Source organism: Somniosus microcephalus, chromosome 20 (assembly GCF_052327205.1).
Source record: "Somniosus microcephalus isolate GS21.2 chromosome 20, FLI_Smic_1.0, whole genome shotgun sequence".
NCBI lineage: Eukaryota > Metazoa > Chordata > Chondrichthyes > Squaliformes > Somniosidae > Somniosus > Somniosus microcephalus.
In genome coordinates this window covers 22,273,391-22,294,646 of record NC_141006.1, presented here as the reverse complement: position 1 = coordinate 22,294,646, position 21,256 = coordinate 22,273,391, and the positions used below count along the sequence as shown (strand labels likewise).

The 21,256-nt window shown below is 52.2% G+C and overlaps 1 protein-coding gene across 6 annotated transcripts in view; it reads left to right on the top strand.

Moving 5' to 3' along the window:
- Positions 1-21,256, top strand: part of eva1ba (eva-1 homolog Ba (C. elegans)) — a 98,896-nt gene that overhangs the window by 58,752 nt on the left and 18,888 nt on the right. For 2 of the 6 annotated variants that reach the window (XM_085962388.1, XM_085962389.1), the window contains exon 3: positions 11,765-13,479. The exons of the other annotated variants lie outside the window; for them this stretch is intronic. In XM_085962388.1, coding sequence (XP_085818514.1) covers positions 11,780-12,802 — 1,023 coding nt within the window. In that variant the 5' untranslated portion in view covers positions 11,765-11,779 and the 3' untranslated portion in view covers positions 12,803-13,479. Of the gene's footprint in view, positions 1-11,764; positions 13,480-21,256 lie in introns of those variants that run through there. 6 annotated transcript variants of the gene reach the window in all.

The following is a 21,256-nucleotide window of genomic DNA, read 5'->3' as shown; positions in this document are numbered from 1 at the left end:
GTGGGTGATCCGATCCAAGCAGGAGGAATACCAGCCAGTCGCTCACCTTTATACCTGGCCTGGTGGGTGGAGCCAAGGCGGAGTCGGCAGTGGTCATCCCAGGTATAGCAGTGTGGCAAGAGGCGACCTCGTACCGTGATACAATAGTGGTCAGTGATACAGTTATAACGAACAGTGGTGAACAGTGCTAACTACTAACAGTGATACAATAGTGAACGTGGTTTACCACACAAAGTACTTGGATGTGCACTTGGGATGCTCTAACCTGCAGGGCTACGGACCAAGAGCTGGGAAGTGGGATTAGGCTGGATAGCTCTTTGTTGGCCGGCACGGACACGATGGCCCGAAATGGCCTCCTTCCGTGCTGTAACCTTCTATGATTCTATGAAATCATTGGCTGGCACATTGGGATCGCTATTAACCCCCCACGATGGGTGGCAGAGGGTCAGGTGGGGATTGAAGATTAAAAATCAGGGGGACGCGTCCCCGACCTGCCACGTATGCACCTGCCAGCATTTTTACAGTGGCGGTTTGCATGGCGTGCGTGTGTCCTGTCTTGGAGAGACGGGACACTCCATTGTGATATTTAAATCGGGCTCCCACAGTGCAGTTGGGAGTCTGATTTAAATCAAACAGCTGCGGGCCGGGTTTCCCAGGGCTCGGGAAACCCGGCAGCGAAATGGAGGCGGGAGCTGCCGGCTCCAGCAGGTTACTGCTTTTCAGAACGGGAGTGCTCCCCCCCGGCAACCTCAAACAAACCTTCGGCCTCCCTTGTGCTGTTCGCGGCCTCCCCTGCAGCTGCGAACGGCAAACTACCCCGGCTCCAAATCCCGATCTATTCCAATTGCCGGTGACCGTCCCTAAATGTTTAATTTGGCCGGCTGCCAGGTGGGAACCTGAAGAAGAAAATCATAATGATGTCCCGCCATTAAATTCGCCAATGAAGTACTTTTGAAACGTAGTCATTGTTGTAATGTAGGGAAACGCGGCAGCCAATTTGCTCACCGCAAGGTCCCACAAACAGCAATGAGATAATGACCAGATAATGGGCCAAAAATTGCGGTCGGAAGCCTACCTCCGCAGTACGCCTCCGACCTGCGACAGAATTACAAACCTGCCTGCTGGCTGCGAAAAGATGCGGTCTGGCGTTGTGAGGCAGAGGGCCACGCAATGGTCCACGGATCCCAGGGACGCAGGCGGAGTGGAAACATACCTGGGATCTCATGGGCCTGGTCCTCTAATCGCAAAGCAGAATTCCACTTTAATCATTTCCTAAGGGAACCTCATAATGAGATGCAATGGAATCTCGCAATCTAATCTAATTACAAATTACAGAATTGGAATTTTATTCCTAATTACCTTCATTCCACCAAGCTCAATAAAAATTTAATTTTTTGTTAATTTTAGACATCATTAAAACTGTAAACTGGGCCAATATTTGCAGAAACTAATTTGATAGAGAGTATGTGTATAATTTACGATCTGCAAATGTTTAATTAATGCCATGGGTATTCCCTTACGCTGATGCAAACAGGCCCTGTGCCTGTTTGCATCAACCGTAACATTTCCATGCACAATTGCTTTCCAGTCGGTGGGCAAATAGCCCAGCTCTGCACCAGCAATTGCTTTTTCATGGCCCGCGCAGATGGCCTGTCAATGTGTACGTTGACAGACCGCAAGTTCTGGAAGCGCATGCGGAAATCCCAAAGTTGCGGTAGATTTCAAAGGAGAGTACGTCGCCATACTGATCGTAAAATCCGGGCCACCCTGTTTCAGTGATGTTGGTTGAGGGATAAATATTGGCCAGGACACCGGGAAGAACTTACCTGCTCGTCTTCAAAAATAATGCCATGGGAACTTTTACGTCAACCTGACAGGGCAGAAGGGACCTTGGTTTAAAGTCTCGTCCAAAAGACAGCACTTCCGACAGTGCAGCACTCCCTTAGGGCTACATTGGGAGTGTCGGCCTAGATTTTGTGCTCAAGTCTGTGGAGTGGGCCTTGAGCCCACAAACCCACTCCGAGGCAAGAGTGCTGCCACTGGGCCAAGGCCAACACCTGGAAGTGGATCAATACCTTCTGGTGCCAGGTGCAGCCCCCTGAAGTACTCAGTCAGTTTGGCAAATGCTTCACAGTTACCCGATACATGTTTCCTTGGGGAGGGGCAATCACCTCCTCACTGCTGGGAGTGAGAATTGCGCCAGCCTATCAGTAGCAGGAATTCCCTCACCAGCCAACAAGCCCAAGCCTAACTGCCCAGTTACAGACGGCTAATGTTGCAGCTTTAACCTGTAAGAAATTTCACAGGAACGTCTAGAGTACTCTGTGGTGCGAGTTAGCTGGTTAGATATTCGGGGACGCAAATATATCAAGTTAACACTCCCCTCTTTCTCTGCCCCTTTTACTGTTTTCTGTCAAACACTGTTCCATATGAACAGGCAACAACCCAGCTCATTAATGTTCCTAAGATTCTCTTGACTGTTGATTTAGTGTAATTTATGTATTCCTATGTAAAACCTGGCATAACTGAAGTAGTATGTGTGAAGTTATTTAAAACTAAATTCCATACATTGCAGTGGTTACATTCCACAGAACTAGAAAACCACAGAGGGAATGTCAGTCTGTATTTAAAAAAAACCCCAGAAGAACCAAGTTTTCCAAAATCTTGCCCGGTTCTGGGCTCCAAGAGTTGCTTAAACCCAATCCACTTGGCATATTGTACTGCCTTGCGAATATAATTAGCGCCCCCCCTCCGCCCCCCATCCTGTCTCTCCCCGCCCCCCGTCCTGTCCCATCTCTCCCCAACCCCCCCTTCCACCCCCGTCCTGTCTCTCCCCACCCACCCCGTCCTGTCTCTCCCCACCCACCCCGTCCTGTCTCTCCCCACCCACCCCGTCCTGTCTCTCCCAACCCACCCCCGTCCTGTCTCTCCCCACCCCCCCGGTCCTGTCTCTCCCCGCCCCCCCGTCCTGTCCCATCCCTCCCCACCCACCCCCGTCCTGTCTCTCCCCACCCACCCCCGTCCTGTCTCTCCCCACCCACCCCGTCCTGTCTCTCCCCACCCACCCCGTCCTGTCTCTCCCCACCCACCCCGTCCTGTCTCTCCCAACCCACCCCCGTCCTGTCTCTCCCAACCCACCCCCGTCCTGTCTCTCCCCACCCCCCCGGTCCTGTCTCTCCCCGCCCCCCGTCCTGTCCCATCTCTCCCCACCCACCCCCGTCCTGTCTCTCCCCACCCACCCCCGTCCTGTCTCTCCCCACCCACCCCCGTCCTGTCTCTCCCCACCCACCCCCGTCCTGTCTCTCCCCACCCACCCCCGTCCTGTCTCTCCCCACCCACCCCCGTCCTGTCTCTCCCCACCCACCCCCGTCCTGTCTCTCCCCACCCACCCCCGTCCTGTCTCTCCCCACCCACCCACCCCCGTCCTGTCTCTCCCCACCCACCCCCGTCCTGTCTCTCCCCACCCACCCCCGTCCTGTCTCTCCCCACCCACCCCCGTCCTGTCTCTCCCCACCCACCCCCGTCCTGTCTCTCCCCACCCACCCCCGTCCTGTCTCTCCCCACCCACCCCCGTCCTGTCTCTCCCCACCCACCCCCGTCCTGTCTCTCCCCACCCACCCCCCCCGTCCTGTCTCTCCCCACCCACCCCCCCCGTCCTGTCTCTCCCCACCCACCCCCGTCCTGTCTCTCCCCGCCTCCCGTCCTGTCCCATCTCTCCCCAACCCCCCTTCCACCCCCGTCCTGTCTCTCCCCACCCACCCCCGTCCTGTCTCTCCCCCCCCGTCCTGTCTCTCCCCACCCCCCGTCCTGTCCCATCTCTCCCCACCTCCCTCTTCCGCCCCCTGTCCTCTCCCCACTCTGCCCCCTGTCCTCTCCCCTGTCCAGTTTTATACTGTGCCAGAGGTGACGATCCTTATTTTCGTGCTCACCCAGCTGAGGGATGTCAGTGCTGAGGAACGGAATATTTTACGCACCCGTTGTCAGCATCAAGCACTCCCAGGGCAGGAAGTGATCCCCCACTCCAGCATAAAGCTCCCTCCACACCCCCTCAAAAATGTGTCTATTGATGTGCCTCAATAATTCCGAGACTCGATGTTAGCGAAACAAAACAAGGCTTTTATTAACTTAGAAGGTAACACGCAGTGGAGAGAGGTATCTTCCATCTGGAGGTCTGCAGTACTGGATATGAGGCCAGACTGAGCTTGCTTACATAGGGGCCAGGTATGGGCGGAGCCCTACACACAATACATTACAATATACAATACAATGGTGAGGAGACGGAACTGAGGTAAGGGAACTGAAACCTGAAACCAACCACAGTCACAGGCAGTGATGAATGGAATATTTCATCACATTCACCCCTTCTATAGATTTAGTCTGCTCGGGGGTTTGATAGTCCTCTGCGACCGACGTGGCTGTTGTGGTGTCGCGGGTGTCGGCTGGGTGTCCCCGGTGGCCTCCTGGGTCTCTGCCGTGGGTGCCGCCAGGGTTGTTGAAGGGGTAGTTGGTGGGGGTGCCGTTGGTCGATGTTCTTCCGGGGGTGATGAAAGAGTAGTGGGTGGGTAAGAGTTGCTGTGATCGTTGTTGTTGCTATTGCCGTGGTTGTTGTCGTTACCGGCTGGGGCGACGTCTTTTATGGACACGGTGTCCTCCCTTCTGTCGGCGTGCCGGACATACGCGTATTGGGGGTTGGCATGGAGTAGGCGCACTGGCTCCACGAGAGGGTCCGTCTTGTGGCCCCTCACATGCCTTCGCACGATACCGGGCCTGGGGTGGAGAGCCATGACGGCATGGATACGCCTGAGGTGGATTTCCGGGGAAAGACAAACATTCGTTCATGAGGCGTGGCATTAGTGGCAGTACACAATAGCGACCGTATCGAATGGAGCACACCTGAGAGGACTTCCTGCCAGCGGGAGATAGGGAGGCCCTTGGTCCTTAGAGCTAGAGTGACTGCTTTCCATACTGTCCCGTTCTCTCGCTCCACTTGACTGTTACCCCGGGGGTTGTAGTTGGTGGTACGGCTCGTGGCGATCCCCCTGGACAGCATGTACTGGCGTAGCTCTTCACTCATGAAGGACGCCCCCCTATCCGTATGGATGTAGCTCGGCATACCGAACAGGCAGAACAGGCTGTTGAGGCATTTAATGACCGTGGCGCTGGTCATGTCTGGGCAGGGGAAGGCGAATGGGAAACGGGAGTATTCGTCCACAATGTTCAGGAAGTAAACATTGCGGTCGACTGACAGGAGGGGGCCCTTGAAATCTAAGCTGAGCCGCTCAAAGGGCCGTGTAGCTTTGATTAAGTGGGCTCTATCTGGGCGGTAGAACCGAGGCTTGCACTCAGCGCAAGTGCGGCAGTTCCTGGTCAGAGACCGAACTTCCTCAATCGAGTAGGGTAAGTTACGGGACTTTATGAAGTGGAACAGCCGCGTGACCCCTGGGTGGCAGAGGTCGTTGTGGAGGGTCTGTAGCCGATCCCCGGTGGCGCTGGCACACATCCCTCGTGAGAGGGCGTCAGGGGATTCGTTAAGGGCCCCTGGCCGGTAAATGATGTCATACTCGAAGGTGGAGAGCTCGATCCGCCACCTAAGAATCTTATCATTTTTAATCTTCCCCCTCTGTTTATTATTGAACATAAACGCTACCGACCGCTGGTCGGTAAGTAGGGTGAAGCGTTTGCCGGCTAGGTAGTGGCGCCAGTGGCGCACTGCCTCCACGATGGCTTGGGCCTCCTTTTCTATGGAGGAGTGTCTGATCTCGGGCCCTTGGAGGGTCCTCGAGAAGAAAGCTACGGGCCGCCCCGCCTGGTTGAGGGTGGCCGCCAAGGCAAAGTCAGACGCATCACTTTCCACTTGAAAGGGAGTGTTCTCGTCCACTGCCTGTAGCGTGGCCCGCTCAATATCCTGCTTAATGCTTTTGAAGGCGGCGTGGGCCTCAGCAGAGAGCGGAAAAGAGGATGCTTTCAAGAGGGGGCGGGCTTTGTCGGAGTAGTTGGGGACCCATTGGGAATAATAAGAAAATAACCCCAGGCACCTTTTCAGGGCTTTGGGAGTGTTGGGCAGGGGCAGCTCCTGAAGGGGGCGCAATCGGTCGGGGTCTGGTCCGATTTCCCCATTCTCCACCACGCTGCCTAGTATGCAGAGACGCGTGGTGTTGAAAACGCACTTGTCCTCGTTGTAGGTGAGGTTGAGTTTTTGTGCGGTTTTCAGGAACCTCTCGAGGTTCGAGTCGTGATCCTGCTGGTTGTGACCGCAGATGGTGACGTTGTCGAGGTAGGGGGAGGTTGCCTGCAAGTGGTGGTCATCGACCATGCGGTCCATCTCCCTCTGGAAGACCGAGACCCTATTCGTCACCCCAAAGGGGACTCTGAGGAATTGGTAGAGGCGTCCGTTCGCCTCGAAGGCGGTGTACGGGCGGTCCTCTGGTCTGATAGGGAGCTGGTGGTATGCTGACTTGAGGTCGATGGTGGAGAACACCTGGTATTGGGCGATTTGGTTCACCATTTCTGATATGCGGGGTAGCGGGTAGGCGTCTAGTTGGGTGTACCTGTTGATCGTTTGGCTATAGTTGATCACCATCCGTTTCTTCTCGCTACCCCTTACCACTACCACTTGGGCGCGCCACGGGCTGTTGCTGCGTTCAATAATGCGCTCTTTCAGGAGCCTGTCTACCTCGGTCGCGATAAACCGCCTGTCCTCCCAGCTGTACCTCCTGCTTTTGGTCGCTATTGGCCGGCAGTTAGGGGTAAGGTTCGCGAATAGCGAAGGCGGCTTTACCTTCAGGGTAGCCAGACTGCACACTGTGAGGGGCGGCTGGGACCCACCGTACTTGAGCGTGATGCTTTGGTGGTTGCACTGGAAATCCAGGCCCAAGATCACGCTCGCACATAGATTCTTCATGATTAATACTTTAAAATTATCGTATACAGTTCCGTTAACGGACAATTGTACCGTGCAGTAACCCAGAATGGTCGATGTCTGGGTTTTATCAGCCATAGAGATGGTACCCTGAGTAGGGACCACCTTTAGGGAGAGTTGTTGTGCCAGCTCAGGGTGGATAAAACTCTCCGTGCTTCCACTGTCAATTAAACATTTAACCCGGCACCCGTTTACCTCGATGTCCACCATTGATTTGGATAGCGGGTGCGGCCTGGTCTGGTCCACTGTGACCGATGCCACTGTCGGGCCCTGATCGAGACAAGATGGCGTCCACGCTGTCTGCTCATGAGATGGCGGACCCCACGAGGTCGGGCAAGATGGCGTCCAAGATGGCCACTCCCACGGCGCACACGCGGCGGTGGCGGGTTTTCCGGCGGGGTTCCCTCTGCACACCTTCCCGAAGTGCCCCTTCTTACCGCACTTAAAGCAGGTGGTGCCTTTCGCCGGGCACAGGTTTCTGGTGTGCTTTGGCTGCCCGCAGAAGTAGCAGTTGGGTCCCCGATGCGTCGCGGCTGTCGTAGGGCTTCTGGGGGGAGAGCGGGGCCCCGACGGTGTCGGGCTGCCGGGCGGGGAAGATGCCTTCCAAGATGGCGGCGCGGGCTGAAGAGTAGGCGTCCGAGTTTCTCTGGGCCACATCCAGGGATCGCGCGGTGTCCGCAGCCTGTTTCAGGTCCAATCCTGTTTTTTCCAGCAGTCTCTGCCGGATGTAAGTGGAGCTGAGGCCTGTGATAAAGGCATCGCGAACAAGCTCGTCAGTGTACACTGCGGCTTTTACATCTTGGCACTTGCAGTCTTTGCCAAGCATTTTCAGGGTGCCTAGGAACTCCTCCACCGATTCCCCAGGTCGCTGTGCGTGAGTAGCGAGCAGATGCCTAGCATACACCTCATTCGTAGGCTGCTGGTAATGCGCCTTTAAGATGTCGCAGGCGGCCAGGTACGTGTCGGCGTCTTGGATGAGGGGGTAAACCCGGTGGCTTACCCAATTCCGCAGAATTCCGAGTTTCATACTCGCAGCGTCCGTAGCGTCTTTGACGGCTGCGGAATTGTCCAGGAAGAATTCCATACACATAAACCAGTGTCCGAAGCGTGCCGATGCATCCGAAGCATGCTGGTCCAAATCCAAACGTTCGGGTTTTAGGAGTTGATCCATTGTGTTGAAAAATAAGTTAATAAAATTGATGTGCCTCAATAATTCCGAGACTCGATGTTAGCGAAACAAAACAAGGCTTTTATTAACTTAGAAGGTAACACGCAGTGGAGAGAGGTATCTTCCATCTGGAGGTCTGCAGTACTGGATATGAGGCCAGACTGAGCTTGCTTACATAGGGGCCAGGTATGGGCAGAGCCCTACACACAATACATTACAATATACAATACAATGGTGAGGAGACGGAACTGAGGTAAGGGAACTGAAACCTGAAACCAACCACAGTCACAGGCAGTGATGAATGGAATATTTCATCACATCTACCAGATTTCAGAAGAGCAGCTTCTACTGCATCAGTATAACATTTCCATTCTGCACATCAGCCATATTGTGGCCTTTCTGGATGAGATTGCCAATTAGTGTCGAATTAGCAATGATCATGGGGTGCAGGGTTGACTCAGTTCACACTGGACCCTTATAGTCAGAGAACAGACCTTCCATTCATTAGCACCCTGGTCTCAGAGATGACATGACAAGTGAAACCAATGTAGGATCCATGACTAATTTTTGTGGAGCACTTCACAACATACTAAAATTAACGAAAAATTCATGATTAAATCACTAACCATCAACGTTCCTTAACCAGCTCTTCCCAGCCTGTGAATTGTCCCAACAGACCGGAATTGATATGGGGAGGATGGTTCCATTTCTAAAATAGTGTGAGCTTTGATGGCCTTTTCATATGCTCACCTCTTTTATTGTTCAGGCTGATGGCTCTCAATAGGCCAACAGGCCTGCAAAATGACATTAAATTACTCCCTCATTAAAAATGTTTTTTTTTTCAAATTGAGATTGAGATGGATTCAGGACTTCCTGTGCTAACCTGGATATTCCCAGTCTGAGAGGCAACTGAGATTTCATTCGTGTCTGAGAGTATTTCGAGGACATGGCCCAGACTGGGCCAAAAGGTTCACTTGTAATAACTATTCTTTTTCCTGTTTTTTTTTTCATACAGTCACAGCTCAGATATTTAATTGGGGTTTGTGCTGATCTGAATTGCTGTACAATCTTACTAGTTATGTGTACAAGGTGCTTTGTGGGAGTCTTCTGGCTGCAAAGTTTATTCTGTACGTCAGGGGGAACCAAGATGGTGAGACTCTCCTTTTATTAACAAATGTGGATCACTAGTTCCGATAACGCAGCTAATCTCCTGGTAGGGTTCGCTGGGAGCAAGCGGAAGCCAAGCGCAAGGAGCGCACGTCAACCCAAGCACCCCACCTGTTGTGTATGTACCTTTAAGAGAATAACTGGTCTCAGACTGCAGTACCGGCAGTGACCACCCCTGTATAAAAGGCGCTAGAGAGCCTCTGTTTGTTAGTTTCACTATTGACTTCCACCAGTAAAGACTTGTTGGTTTTCACTCCTGCTGGTCCGTGTCTCAATCATTCACGGACTTAACACTGGCGATGAGTAAGAAACGAACTTACCTGCAACTCGGCAGCACCTCAGACGACGTTGTTGAAGGTCGGAGCCAGAAGAAAGGAAAAAAAAAATAGAGTCCAAAGAAACTCGAGAAACGGGCGTCGACCGTCAATCATCGGGTTGAAAACTTGCAGGAGAGACTTTCCAGAGCCAGGCTGGGTTCCTCGGTCTGTGGTTTCCCAGCTAATTGGGCTGGTGGCAGGTAGTGCTCTGATCCTTCCTGGGCTGCGGCGAGCTGAAGCTCGATCGGGTGGCTTTTCAACGGGGCCGGGCAGCGAGTCGGGAAGCAAAGAAAGAGAGAGAGGGTGGAGCACACAGGGCGCAGCCGGTGCTTCGAAGCCGGGCATCGTTCGGACCTAAGAAGAGGGAGGGAAGTGTCCCAGAGGGTCCGCTCCACGACGGGAAAATAATAAAAGAAAAAGAATCAATATTTAACGCGCAAGGAACCGTACAAGAAAGTACAAAAGATGACGGACAGTAGTTCCGAAGACCAGATGAGCGATAGTAAATCCGGAAACAGGAGACTAAGCTGTCTCAAACTTCACAATGTAATCGCAAAAGAGGATCACCGAACCATTTGGGTCACCCTCACGATAGCAGGGTCCCAAGTTGAAATGGAATTGGATACAGGATCAGCGCTAACCGTCATGAATCGACGAGACTACGAGCGGCTATTTTCACACATACCCTTGAGAGAGACATCCGTCGTCTTGACGACGTATACGGGGCAAAAAGTATACCCCAGAGGAAAAATAAGGGTGCCTGTCGAATACAATGGCACGAAAATACGGAAATTGTATCTCTACATACTGCCAAATGGTGGACCACCGTTATTGGGACGGGAATGGATCAGGAAGATAAACTTAGATTGGCATTCCATTCATGCAATGACGGTGGATGGTAAAAAAGATGAAGACGTCACTCCTGGACGATTGTCAACAATCTTAGCTAACGCCAAAGAGGTATTTCAACAAGAACTGGGCACGCTTAAAGGCGTAACCGCCTCGATAAAAATAGAAGAGAATGCAGTTCCCAAGTTTTTCAAAGCAAGACCGGTACCATATGCAATTCGCCCAGCCGTTGAGGCAGAGCTGGAGAATCTGGAGAAGGCGGGCGTGTTGTCTAAGGTCGACTGGAGCGAGTGGGCGACACCCATTGTTCCTGTCATGAAGAAAACGTTAAGCAATAAGTCCGGAGAGCCAAGGAAGATTCGCATCTGTGGGGATTTCAAGGTGACGGTGAACCCTGTCCTTCACACAGTACAATATCCTCTTCCAAGGATAGAAGACATCTTCGCCTCACTGTCTGGAGGGAAGCGTTTTACAAAAATTGACCTAGCACAAGCATATTTGCAGATGGATGTTGAAGAGTCCTCTAGGAAGTATCTCACGATAAACACTCACAAAGGTCTTTACCAGTATCATCGATTGGTATTCGGAGTAGCATCGGCTCCGGCGATATGGCAAAGAGCGATGGAACAAGTCCTGCAAGGGATTCCGGGGACTCAGTATTACTTGGACGACATCCTTGTAGCAGGTGAAGATGACAGTGAACACCTTAACAACCTAGAACAGGTGCTCACTAGACTACGGGAACATGGGCTGCGAGCCAACCGCCCCAAGTGCGAATTTTTTAAGAAACAGATATCGTATTGTGGCCACATGATTGATGAAGAGGGGTTACATAAGTCCCCTGACAAAATTGAAGCGGTAGTTAAGGCCCCAGCGCCTGAAAATGTGTTGCAACTGAGGTCATTCCTCGGGTTGGTGAATTACTATCATAAGTTTTTGCCGAATTTGTCGACAATTCTGCACCCACTGAACGCCCTGCTACGAACGGGGGTGGCATGGATATGGAACGATGATTGTAAGCGTGCTTTTCAGAAGAGTAAGGACTTAATCACTTCAAGGGAATTATTGGCTCAATACAACCCAGCACTGCCAATCAGGCTGGCGTGTGATGCGTCTCCCTACGGCATTGGGGCGGTACTGTCACATAAATTCCTTGATGGTTTAGAGAGGCCGATAGCTTTTGCGTCACGCTCGTTAACTTCTGCCGAGCGTAACTACGCCCAGATTGACAGAGAGGCCCTCAGCCTAGTGTGGGGGGTGAAGAAGTTCAATCACTATCTGCACGGTCAAAAATTTACTCTACTAACCGATCATCAACCTCTTGTTTCCATTTTCAACCCTCAGAAGGGCGTACCGATAATGACGGCACAACGGCTGCAGAGATGGTCCCTTTTCCTAGGGGCACACCAATATGACATCGAGTACAAAGGAACTAAACAGCATGGAAATGCTGATGGATTGTCACGCCTACCTTTGCCGATGGTGGAAGAAGAAGACCTTGCAGTGGATCCAATGGAGTTATTCCACTCGACCATAGTCGAATGTCTCCCTGTGACGAATGCAAACATAGAAAAGGAAACACGGACTGACCCGACACTATCACGGGTCTATGATTTAACGGTGAAGGGATGGCCAGCACATGGCGAACTACTGCTGCCAGCATTCTCGCCGAGAAGAGAACAGCTGTCAGTGTGCAGAGGAACCTTGATGTGTGGATCCAGAGTAGTAATTCCACCTAAGTTGACGGATAGAGTGCTCAATGAGCTTCATGAGGGTCATCTGGGTGGGGTAAAAATGAAGAACTTAGCCAGAGCGTTTGTGTGGTGGCCGGGAATCGATAGAGAAATCGAAGAGATGACCAAGAGCTGTGCAGGATGCCAGAAGGTCCAAAACGCCCCACCACAAGCTCCTCTGCATCCATGGGAGTGGCCCTCATCTCCATGGCAACGGGTGCACATTGATTTTGCTGGTCCCTTCATGGACTCGATGTTTTTAATTGCGGTGGATGCACATTCAAAGTGGCCAGAGGTAATAAAAATGTCCTCAACCACCACGGAAAAAACTATCACAGTTTTGCGAACCATATTCGCCAGGAATGGGCTGCCTGAACAGATTTGCTCTGACAATGGACCACAGTTTGTGTCTGAAGAGTTCCGGAGGTTCTTAAAGAACAATGGTGTTAAGCATTACACATCTGCCCCATATCATCCAGCCACTAATGGATTGGCCGAGAGGTTTGTCCAAACATTCAAGAAGGCTATCAAGGCAATGTGTAATGAAGATATACCCCTACAACACAAGGTGGACACATGCGGTTACCAACCAGACTCCAGCCATGATGTTCTTCAATCAAAGACTACGATGCCGCTTGGATTTGGTTAAGCCAAACGTCCGAAGAGATGTGGTGAACAGGCAGTTTCAGAATATGAATGAAAGGCCGACCAGGAGTTTTAAGATAGGTCAACCAGTTTTGGCCCGGGACTACCGCACTGAGAAATGGCAGCCAGGAACGATTTGTACACGACAAGGACCTCTCATGTATAACGTGGACGTTGGGGAGAGCATTGTAAGACGCCATGCTGACCAGATTCTAGAGTCACTGGAAAACGTCAACTCCACACCACGATCTGATACACCTGGTAATGAAATTGACGTTCCAATTGCAGCTACCGCAGAACCGGTAATATTGGAAGCAGATGAACCAAACAACGACATTGATCCCGACGCAACATTGCCAGAAGTACCTGATACCCCAAAGAGGCGTTATCCAGACAGAATCAGGAAGCCTCCTCAAAGACTGAACTTATAATTGCTTAAACTTAACCAATGTATCTAGCAACAGTAATTGTGATTGTAATTCGTTATCATTTAGTTGTTAAATGAATGTTATGTACTGTTTATCTAAAAGGGGAGGAATTGTTGTGTATGTACCTTTAAGAGAATAACTGGTCTCAGACTGCAGTACTGGCAGTGACCACCCCTGTATAAAAGGTGCTAGAGAGCCTCTGTTTGTTAGTTTCACTATTGACTTCCACCAGTAAAGACTTGTTGGTTTTCACTCCTGCTGGTCCGTGTCTCAATCATTCACGGACTTAACACCACCCACCCGCCCCTTCAACCACCGTCTGCCCCACCTGTGACAGAGACTGTAGGTCCCGCATTGGACTCATCAGTCACCTACGAGCTCATTTTTAATGTGGAAGCAAGTCATCCTCAGTTCCGAGGGACTGCCTAAGAAGAAGAAGGGTTGCCAACCATCCAGGGTTGTCCTGGAGCCCCTAAAGTTAATCTGTGCTGCGAGCAGCCCAGGAGAGAAATCACTGGGGTAATAGAAAAATTGTGGGGTTTTCTCGTTCATTTTCTTTGAACACATTCACTTGTTAGTTATGAAAATATTGGAGATTTGGAAAAAAGGCTGTTTGACTGACCAGAATCATCCAATCAGGTACTGACGAGTCTGTTGGCTTTCCAATTGGTGGGAGAAGCAGCGCGCCGCGATGGTGGACGTGCCGGGCGACCAATGGCGGGAGGGTGGGGGCGGGGCAGCTTGGAGACGGCAGGTCATGTGATGAAACCTCCAGCAACACATCCAACTAGAGTTGGCAGCGCTCTCTCCTGGCGTCCATTTCAAGGGGAATTTCAGCCCCCTTCAACCCCTCAATCGCTGTGTGTGAAATGAGAATGCTACTTAACGATTTGCTTGTCACATTCCACCACAATTCTCTGTCAGCCGAACAGACGGGAGCAGAAACATTAGCTTAAAGCCCGTACGCAGGGACCCCTGCTGGCTCAGATGGGATTTACACCCTCCAAAGTGACAGCAAACCGTACCGGGCACAAGGTGTCGGGTTCAATCCCTAATCAGTGCTGGGTCTACAGATCTCCAATGGTAGCTGGGGGCGGCAATTTTGAGGAAAAGCCAGGCAGGGACCCTGCTCCTGATTGTTGTCCAGTGACCCCTGATGGACCCCATAGGGAGACTGTGAGTGAGGGGAGGATTGGGCTAGATGGTGATTATCACCCCCCTCCTCCCCCCCCACCCCCCACCCCATGGTACAATAGTCCACTGACACTCACTGAGGAATGGTGATTTGGATAGGATACAGAAGATACCAGTGCCTATGGAACTGAACGTTACTCGAGGCACTTTATTCCAGTTCTTTCCCCTCCTGTGTCAGCTGTGGCTCAGTGGGTAGCACCCTCGCCTCCGAGTCAGAAGGTTCTGGGTTCAAGTCCCACTCCAGAGACTCGAGCACAGAAAGCTAGGCTGACACTCCAGTGCAGTGCTGAGGGAGTGCGGCTCTGTCGGGGATGCCATCTTTCTGCTCTCTCAGGTGGACGTAAAAGATCCCATGGCACTATTTCGTAGAAGAGCAAGGGAGTTATCCCCGGTGTCCTGGCCAATATTTATCACTCAACGAACATCACTAAAACAGATTATCTGGTCATTATCACATTGCTGTTTGTGGGAGCTTGCTGTGTGCAAATTGGCTGCCGCATTTCCCACATTACAGCAGTGTCTGCACTTCAAAAAGGCACTATATAAATGCAAGTCTTTCCTTTCTTTCCTTCCTTCCTTCCTTCCTTCCTTTCTTCCTTTCTTCCCTTTCTTTCTTTCTTTCTTTCTTTTCTTCTCCTAAAAGCAGTTTAAAAACTAATCGTTTTGGAAAGCGACACCACCAGGCATTGCACTGATGACATCTGGTAAGTGTTAATAAACATACTTACTGCACTTTGACAGTAACCCTTCCCCGAACACCATTTAAACCCTCCCCCCAGTTTCTCAGGAGACTCAGTAGCAACTGTTTGATTTCAAAATCAAATCAAATCAACTTTATTGTCATTGTTAGTGCACAAGTGCAGTACAACGAAATGTAGGCTTGCGGCTCCCAAGAGTGTACATTTGGATTAAGACATTTAAACATTCAACATACATTTGGCTTGTAGTATATTAACATAAATATGACCATAATAAAGTGTGCAGGCTTTAGAGTTTATTTGTGGAGTTCAGTAGGATGACAGCCCTGGGAAAGAAGCTGTTCCTAAATCTGGTCGTACGGGTGCGAATGCATCTGTAGCGTCTCCCAGATGGTAGGAGGGTGAACAGACTGTGGCTGGGGTGGGTAGGGTCTTTGATGATGGACCGTGACCTCTGTAGACAGCGTTTCTGGTATATGTGCTCTATCGTCGGTAGCCGGGTGCTGGTAATGCGTTGGGCAGTTTTGACGACCTGCTGCAGGGCTTTCCGGTCAAAGTAGCTACAGCTGCCATACCATACTGTGATACAGTTTGTCAGGATGCTCTCTATAGTGCAGCGGTAAAAGTTAGAGAGGATCAGGGGTGACAGATTACATCCCTTCAGCCTCCTTAAGAAATATAGGCGCTGCTGGGCCTTCTTCACCAGAGAGGAGGTGTTGAGGGACCAGGAGAGGTCTTCCGTGATGTGGACTCCGAGGAACTTAAAGCTGTCCACCCTTTCCACCACAGCCCCATTGATGTGGATGGGGGTGTGACTTCTGCCTTTGGACTTCCTGAAGTCCACAATGATTTCTTTTGTTTTCTTGGTGTTAAGGGCCAGGTTTTTTGGAAATCAATTTGGAAATTGATATACCTATCAATTCGTCCAATAAAAAGCGACGAGTTAGGAACGTAACTAAAGGTTTTTATTGACTAAATAACAGAGCCCACCCTCGTGGGTGATCGGGTCCAACAAGGAGGAATACCAGCCAGTCGACTACCTTTATACCTGGGCAGGTAGGTGGAGCCATGGGCGGAGTCGGAGGTGGTCAGCCCAGGTATAACAGCGCGACAAGAGGCGACCTCGTATCGTGATACAACAGTGATAACGGTGATAACAATACAACAGTGATAACTATAGTGTAACGATAAAAGTGGTTTACCACATTCACCCCTTGTTTAGATTTGAGTCCGGCGGGGTGAAGCGTACTACCAGTTCTGGTATGTCAGTCTGTCCGGAGGCCTCGTAAGCCTCTCCGATCGTCGCAGCGGCGGTGCTGCATTATCCGGTGTTAGTGCTGGTGTCTGCGTGGTCGGCGAAGGCTCGTGGGGTTCCGGCATGCCGTCTACCTGGGCTGGAATTGGGGGGGTGGTGGGGGGGGGTAAAGGTGGTGTCTCCGGAGTGCCCGAGGGTGCGAGGTCTCGTAAGGAGACAGTGTCCTCCCGCCCGTCTGGGTAAGCCACGTAGGCGTACTGGGGGTTGGCGTGCAGGAGGTTCACCCTTTCGACCAGGGGGTCTGTTTTATGGGCCCTCACGTGCTTTCGCAGCAAGACGGGCCCCGGAGAGGTCAGCCAGGTTGGTAGAGTGGTTCCCGTAGTCGACTTCCTGGGGAAAACAAACATTCGTTCATGGGGGGTGGCGTTAACGGCAGTGCAAAGTAGTGACCGGATGGAGTGCAGCGCTGTCGGGAGGACTTCCTGCCAGCGGGAGGTTGGGAGGCCCTTAGACTTTAAGGCTAAGAGGACGGCCTTCCATACCGTCGCGTTCTCTCTTTCCACCTGGCCGTTCCCTTGGGGGTTGTAGCTGGTGGTCCTACTTGCTGCAATACCTCTCGCTAGTAGGAACTGACGGAGTTCCTCGCTCATGAAAGAGGAGCCCCGGTCACTATGTATATAGTTTGGGAACCCGAACAAGGCGAAGAGGTCGTTCAGGCATTTAATGACCGTGGTACTGGTCATGTCTGGGCAGGGGAAGGCAAAGGGGAAACGGGAGTACTCATCAACAATGTTGAGGAAGTACACATTACGGTCAGAGGACGGGAGGGGCCCCTTAAAGTCGATGCTCAGGCGCTCGAAGGGGCGGGTGGCCTTGATCAGGCTTGCTCTGTCCGGCCTAAAGAAGTGCGGTTTGCACTCGGCGCAGGTCTGGCAGTTCCTGGTTATGGTCCTGACCTCCTCGATGGAGTAGGGCAGGTTGCGGGCCTTAATGAAGTGGTAAAGTCTGGTGACCCCGGGGTGGCAGAGGTCGTTGTGGAGGGTCTGAAGTCTATCACTTTGCGCGCTGGCGCATGTAATTCGTGACAGAGCATCGGGGGGTTCGTTCAGCTTACCTGGCCGGTACAAGATATCATAATCGTAGGTGGAGAGCTCGATTCTCCACCTCAAGATCTTGTCATTCTTGATTTTGCCCCTCAGCTTGTTATTAAACATAAAAGCGACCGAACGTTGGTCGGTAAGGAGGGTAAATCGTTTGCCTGCCAGGTAGTGCCTCCAGCGTCGTACCGCCTCCACAATCGCCTGGGCCTCCTTCTCGACCGACGAGTGTCGGATCTCAGGGCCCTGTAGGGTCCTTGAGAAGAAGGCCACCGGTCTCCCCTCCTGGTTAAGGGTGGCAGCTAGGGCGAAGTCGGATGCATCGCTCTCGACTTGGAAGGGGATGGACTCATCCACTGCGTGCATAGTGGCCTTGGCAATGTCTCCCTTAATGAGGGAGAAGGCTGCGCACGCTTCCTCCGTAAGGGGGAAGGATGTGGACTTCATGAGGGGTCTGGCTTTGTCCGCATAATTGGGCACCCATTGGGCATAGTAGGCGAAGAACCCCAGGGCTCTCTTAAGTGCCTTAGGGCAGTGGGGGAGGGGTAGCTCCATGAGGGGGCGCATTCTTTCGGGGTCGGGGCCGATGAGTCCGTTCTCTACTACACAGCCAAGGATGGCAAGGCGCGAGGTGTTAAACACACATTTCTCCTTATTGTAGGTGAGGTTCAGCCGTTGGGCTGTACGGAGGAATTTCTCCAGATTCACGTCGTGGTCCTGCCGGTCGCGGCCGCAGATGGTGACGTTATCTAGGTAGGGGAATGTGGCCTGCAGTCCGTTCTGGTCAACCATCCGGTCCATCTCCCTTTGGAAGACCGAGACCCCGTTGGTGACACCGAAGGGGACCCTAAGGAAGTGGTATAGGCGCCCATTCGCCTCGAAGGCGGTGTACTGGCGGTCCTCGGGGTGGATAGGGAGTTGGTGGTAGGCCGACTTAAGGTCGATGGTCGAGAATACGCGGTATTGTGCAATCTGATTGACCATGTCAGATATGCGGGGAAGGGGGTATGCGTCCAGCTGGGTGTATCTGTTTATGGTCTGGCTGTAGTCGATGACCAGGCGATTTTTATCGCCGGTCTTAACGACCACGACCTGGGCACGCCAGGGGCTGTTGCTCCCCTCGATGATGCCCTCCTTCAGGAGACGCTGCACCTCAGAGCTAATGAAAGCTCTGTCCCCAGCGCTGTACCGCCTGCTCTTGGTAGCGACGGGTTTGCAGTCGGGGGTGAGGTTAGCGAACAGGGAAGGTGGCGGTGCCTTGAGGGTGGATAGGCTGCAGGTGTTACGCGGTGGGCGGTTTAACCTTCGCTGGTTGTCGACAGTGAGTGGGGGGAGGGGTCCACCGTATGCTAGGGTTACACTTTGGAGGTGGGATTGGAAGTCCAGCCCTAGTAGGACGGCAGCGCAGAGCTGGGGGAGGACGAGGAGTTTAAAGTTTTTATACTCTGTACCCTTAACCGACAAGGTCACAGCACAGTAGCCGCTAATGTCCGTGGCGTGGGACCTCGATGCCATCGAGATTCGGTTGCGCGTTGGCAGGACAGGGAGGGAGTAGTGGCTCACCGTGTCTGGGTGGATGAAGCTCTCCGTGCTTCCGCTGTCGAACAGGCAGGTCGTGGCGTGGCCGTTTACTTTGATGTCCATCATCGACTTGGACAGGTGGTGTGGGCGGGCTTGATCCAGAGTGACGGAGGCTAGCGTGTAGGTAAGCGAGTCGTTGTCGTCTGCGGGCGAGGCGGTCGTCGGGTCCGGGGGCCCGGTGGCAGTCGGGCGTGGTGGGTAAAATGGCGTCTCCCACGAGGTAGGACAAAATGGCGGAGAAGATGGCTGCCCCCATAACTCACATGAGGCACTATTGGGGTCGGTTGCCTTGATCAAAGATGGCCACCCCCATGACTCACGTGTGGGGATACTGGCCTCAGTTGCCGTGAAAGAAGATGGCCGCCCCCACAGTTCGCATGAGGCACTGCTGGCCTCTGAAGATCCGCTCCTGCAGGCCTTAGAGACGTGGCCTTTCTTCCTGCAGGTTGTGCAGGTAGAGTTCCTGGCTGGGCAGCGCGACCTCGGGTGCTTCTCCTGGCCGCAAAAGAAGCAGCCGGCGGCCCGATCGCGGGTGCCCGATGTCGGAGCCGGTACCGGGGGTGGCGGGCCCGGTCGGGTCCGGGACGCCGACGCTGAGGTAGGTCCCGGGGGCGGCGCTGCGAAGGGTATTGCGGTAGGGGTCGGGCCCGAGTCCCAGGGTCGCGAGCAGTACCTGGAAAACGCCTCCTGGTCCTGATGGGCCACCTCCAGGGAGAGAGCGAGGGCTTCAGCTTTGTCCAGGTCGAGGTCTTTAGCTTCAAGCAGTCTTTGCCGTGAGTAGTCGGACCGTAGGCCTTTCACAAAGGCATCGCGGATATTATCCTCCGTATTTTCAACAGCCGTCACCGCTTTAAAGTCACAGTTCCTGCCGAGTGCTCTTAGCGCCCGTAAAAATTCAGCTACAGACTCTCCTGGCTGTTGCGGGCGGGATCTTAGGAGGTGCCTGGTGTACATGTAATTTACCGGGCTGCGGTACTGCTGTTTCAGTAGGTTGATAGCGGCCTCGTACGTAGTCGTGTCCTGTATGAGTGCGTATACTCTCGGGCTCGCTTGGGCGTTCAGAAGTCTTAGTTTGGATCTCTGCGGGGCGCCGGATTCTTCCAGGTAGGATTCGAAGCAGTCCAGCCAGTGTTTGAAGTTGAGGGCTGCGTTTGCTGCCTGTGGGTTTAGATCCAGGTACGGTGGTTTGAGGGCTTGCAGCCAAGCCGGCTGGTGTGGCTGTGCTTCTGGGAGGGCTTCTGGCTGGCCAGTAGTAGACATCTTTAAAATTTAGTCAATAAAATTGATATACCTATCAATTCGTCCAATAAAAAGCGACGAGTTAGGAACGTAACTAAAGGTTTTTATTGACTAAATAACAGAGCCCACCCTCGTGGGTGATCGGGTCCAACAAGGAGGAATACCAGCCAGTCGACTACCTTTATACCTGGGCAGGTAGGTGGAGCCATGGGCGGAGTCGGAGGTGGTCAGCCCAGGTATAACAGCGCGACAAGAGGCGACCTCGTATCGTGATACAACAGTGATAACGGTGATAACAATACAACAGTGATAACTATAGTGTAACGATAAAAGTGGTTTACCACAGAAATCAATCCCCCTGAACATTTTGATGAGAAGTTAGAGGTTAAAGACACAACGGGAAATATTTGCAACCCTTGTCTCCAGCCAAGAACTCTGCAGTTCGTCTGCCAAGCCCAGAGCTAGGGAACTGGGAATTGCATTCCACAATGACCTTTGGGCATTTATAAGGAATAGAAATAAATGGGCTGATTTAATGTAGAACAGGCCCTTTGCTGACATGTGGTGTCCTTTAGATATGTTAACATATCTCTGTTAATGCAACAGCATTTTTTCATTGTCAAACTGTTCAGCTTGGTGTAATTTGATTGTCACGTTATAAGTCCCTTTTACTGCTGGAGTTCTTTCCATTGAGTTGCACTAAGAACATAAGAAATAGGAGCAGGAGTTGGCCATTTGGCCCTTCGAGCCTGCTCTGCCATTCAATAAGATCATGGCTGATCATCTACCTCATCTCCACTTTCCTGTACTATCCCCATATCCCTTGATAGCCTTAATATCCAAAAATCTATCAATCTCTGTCTTGAATATACTCAATGACTGAGCATCCAAAGCCCTCTGGGGTAGAGAATTCCAAAGATTCACCACCCTGTGAGTGAAGAAATTTCTCCGCATCTCAGTCCTAAA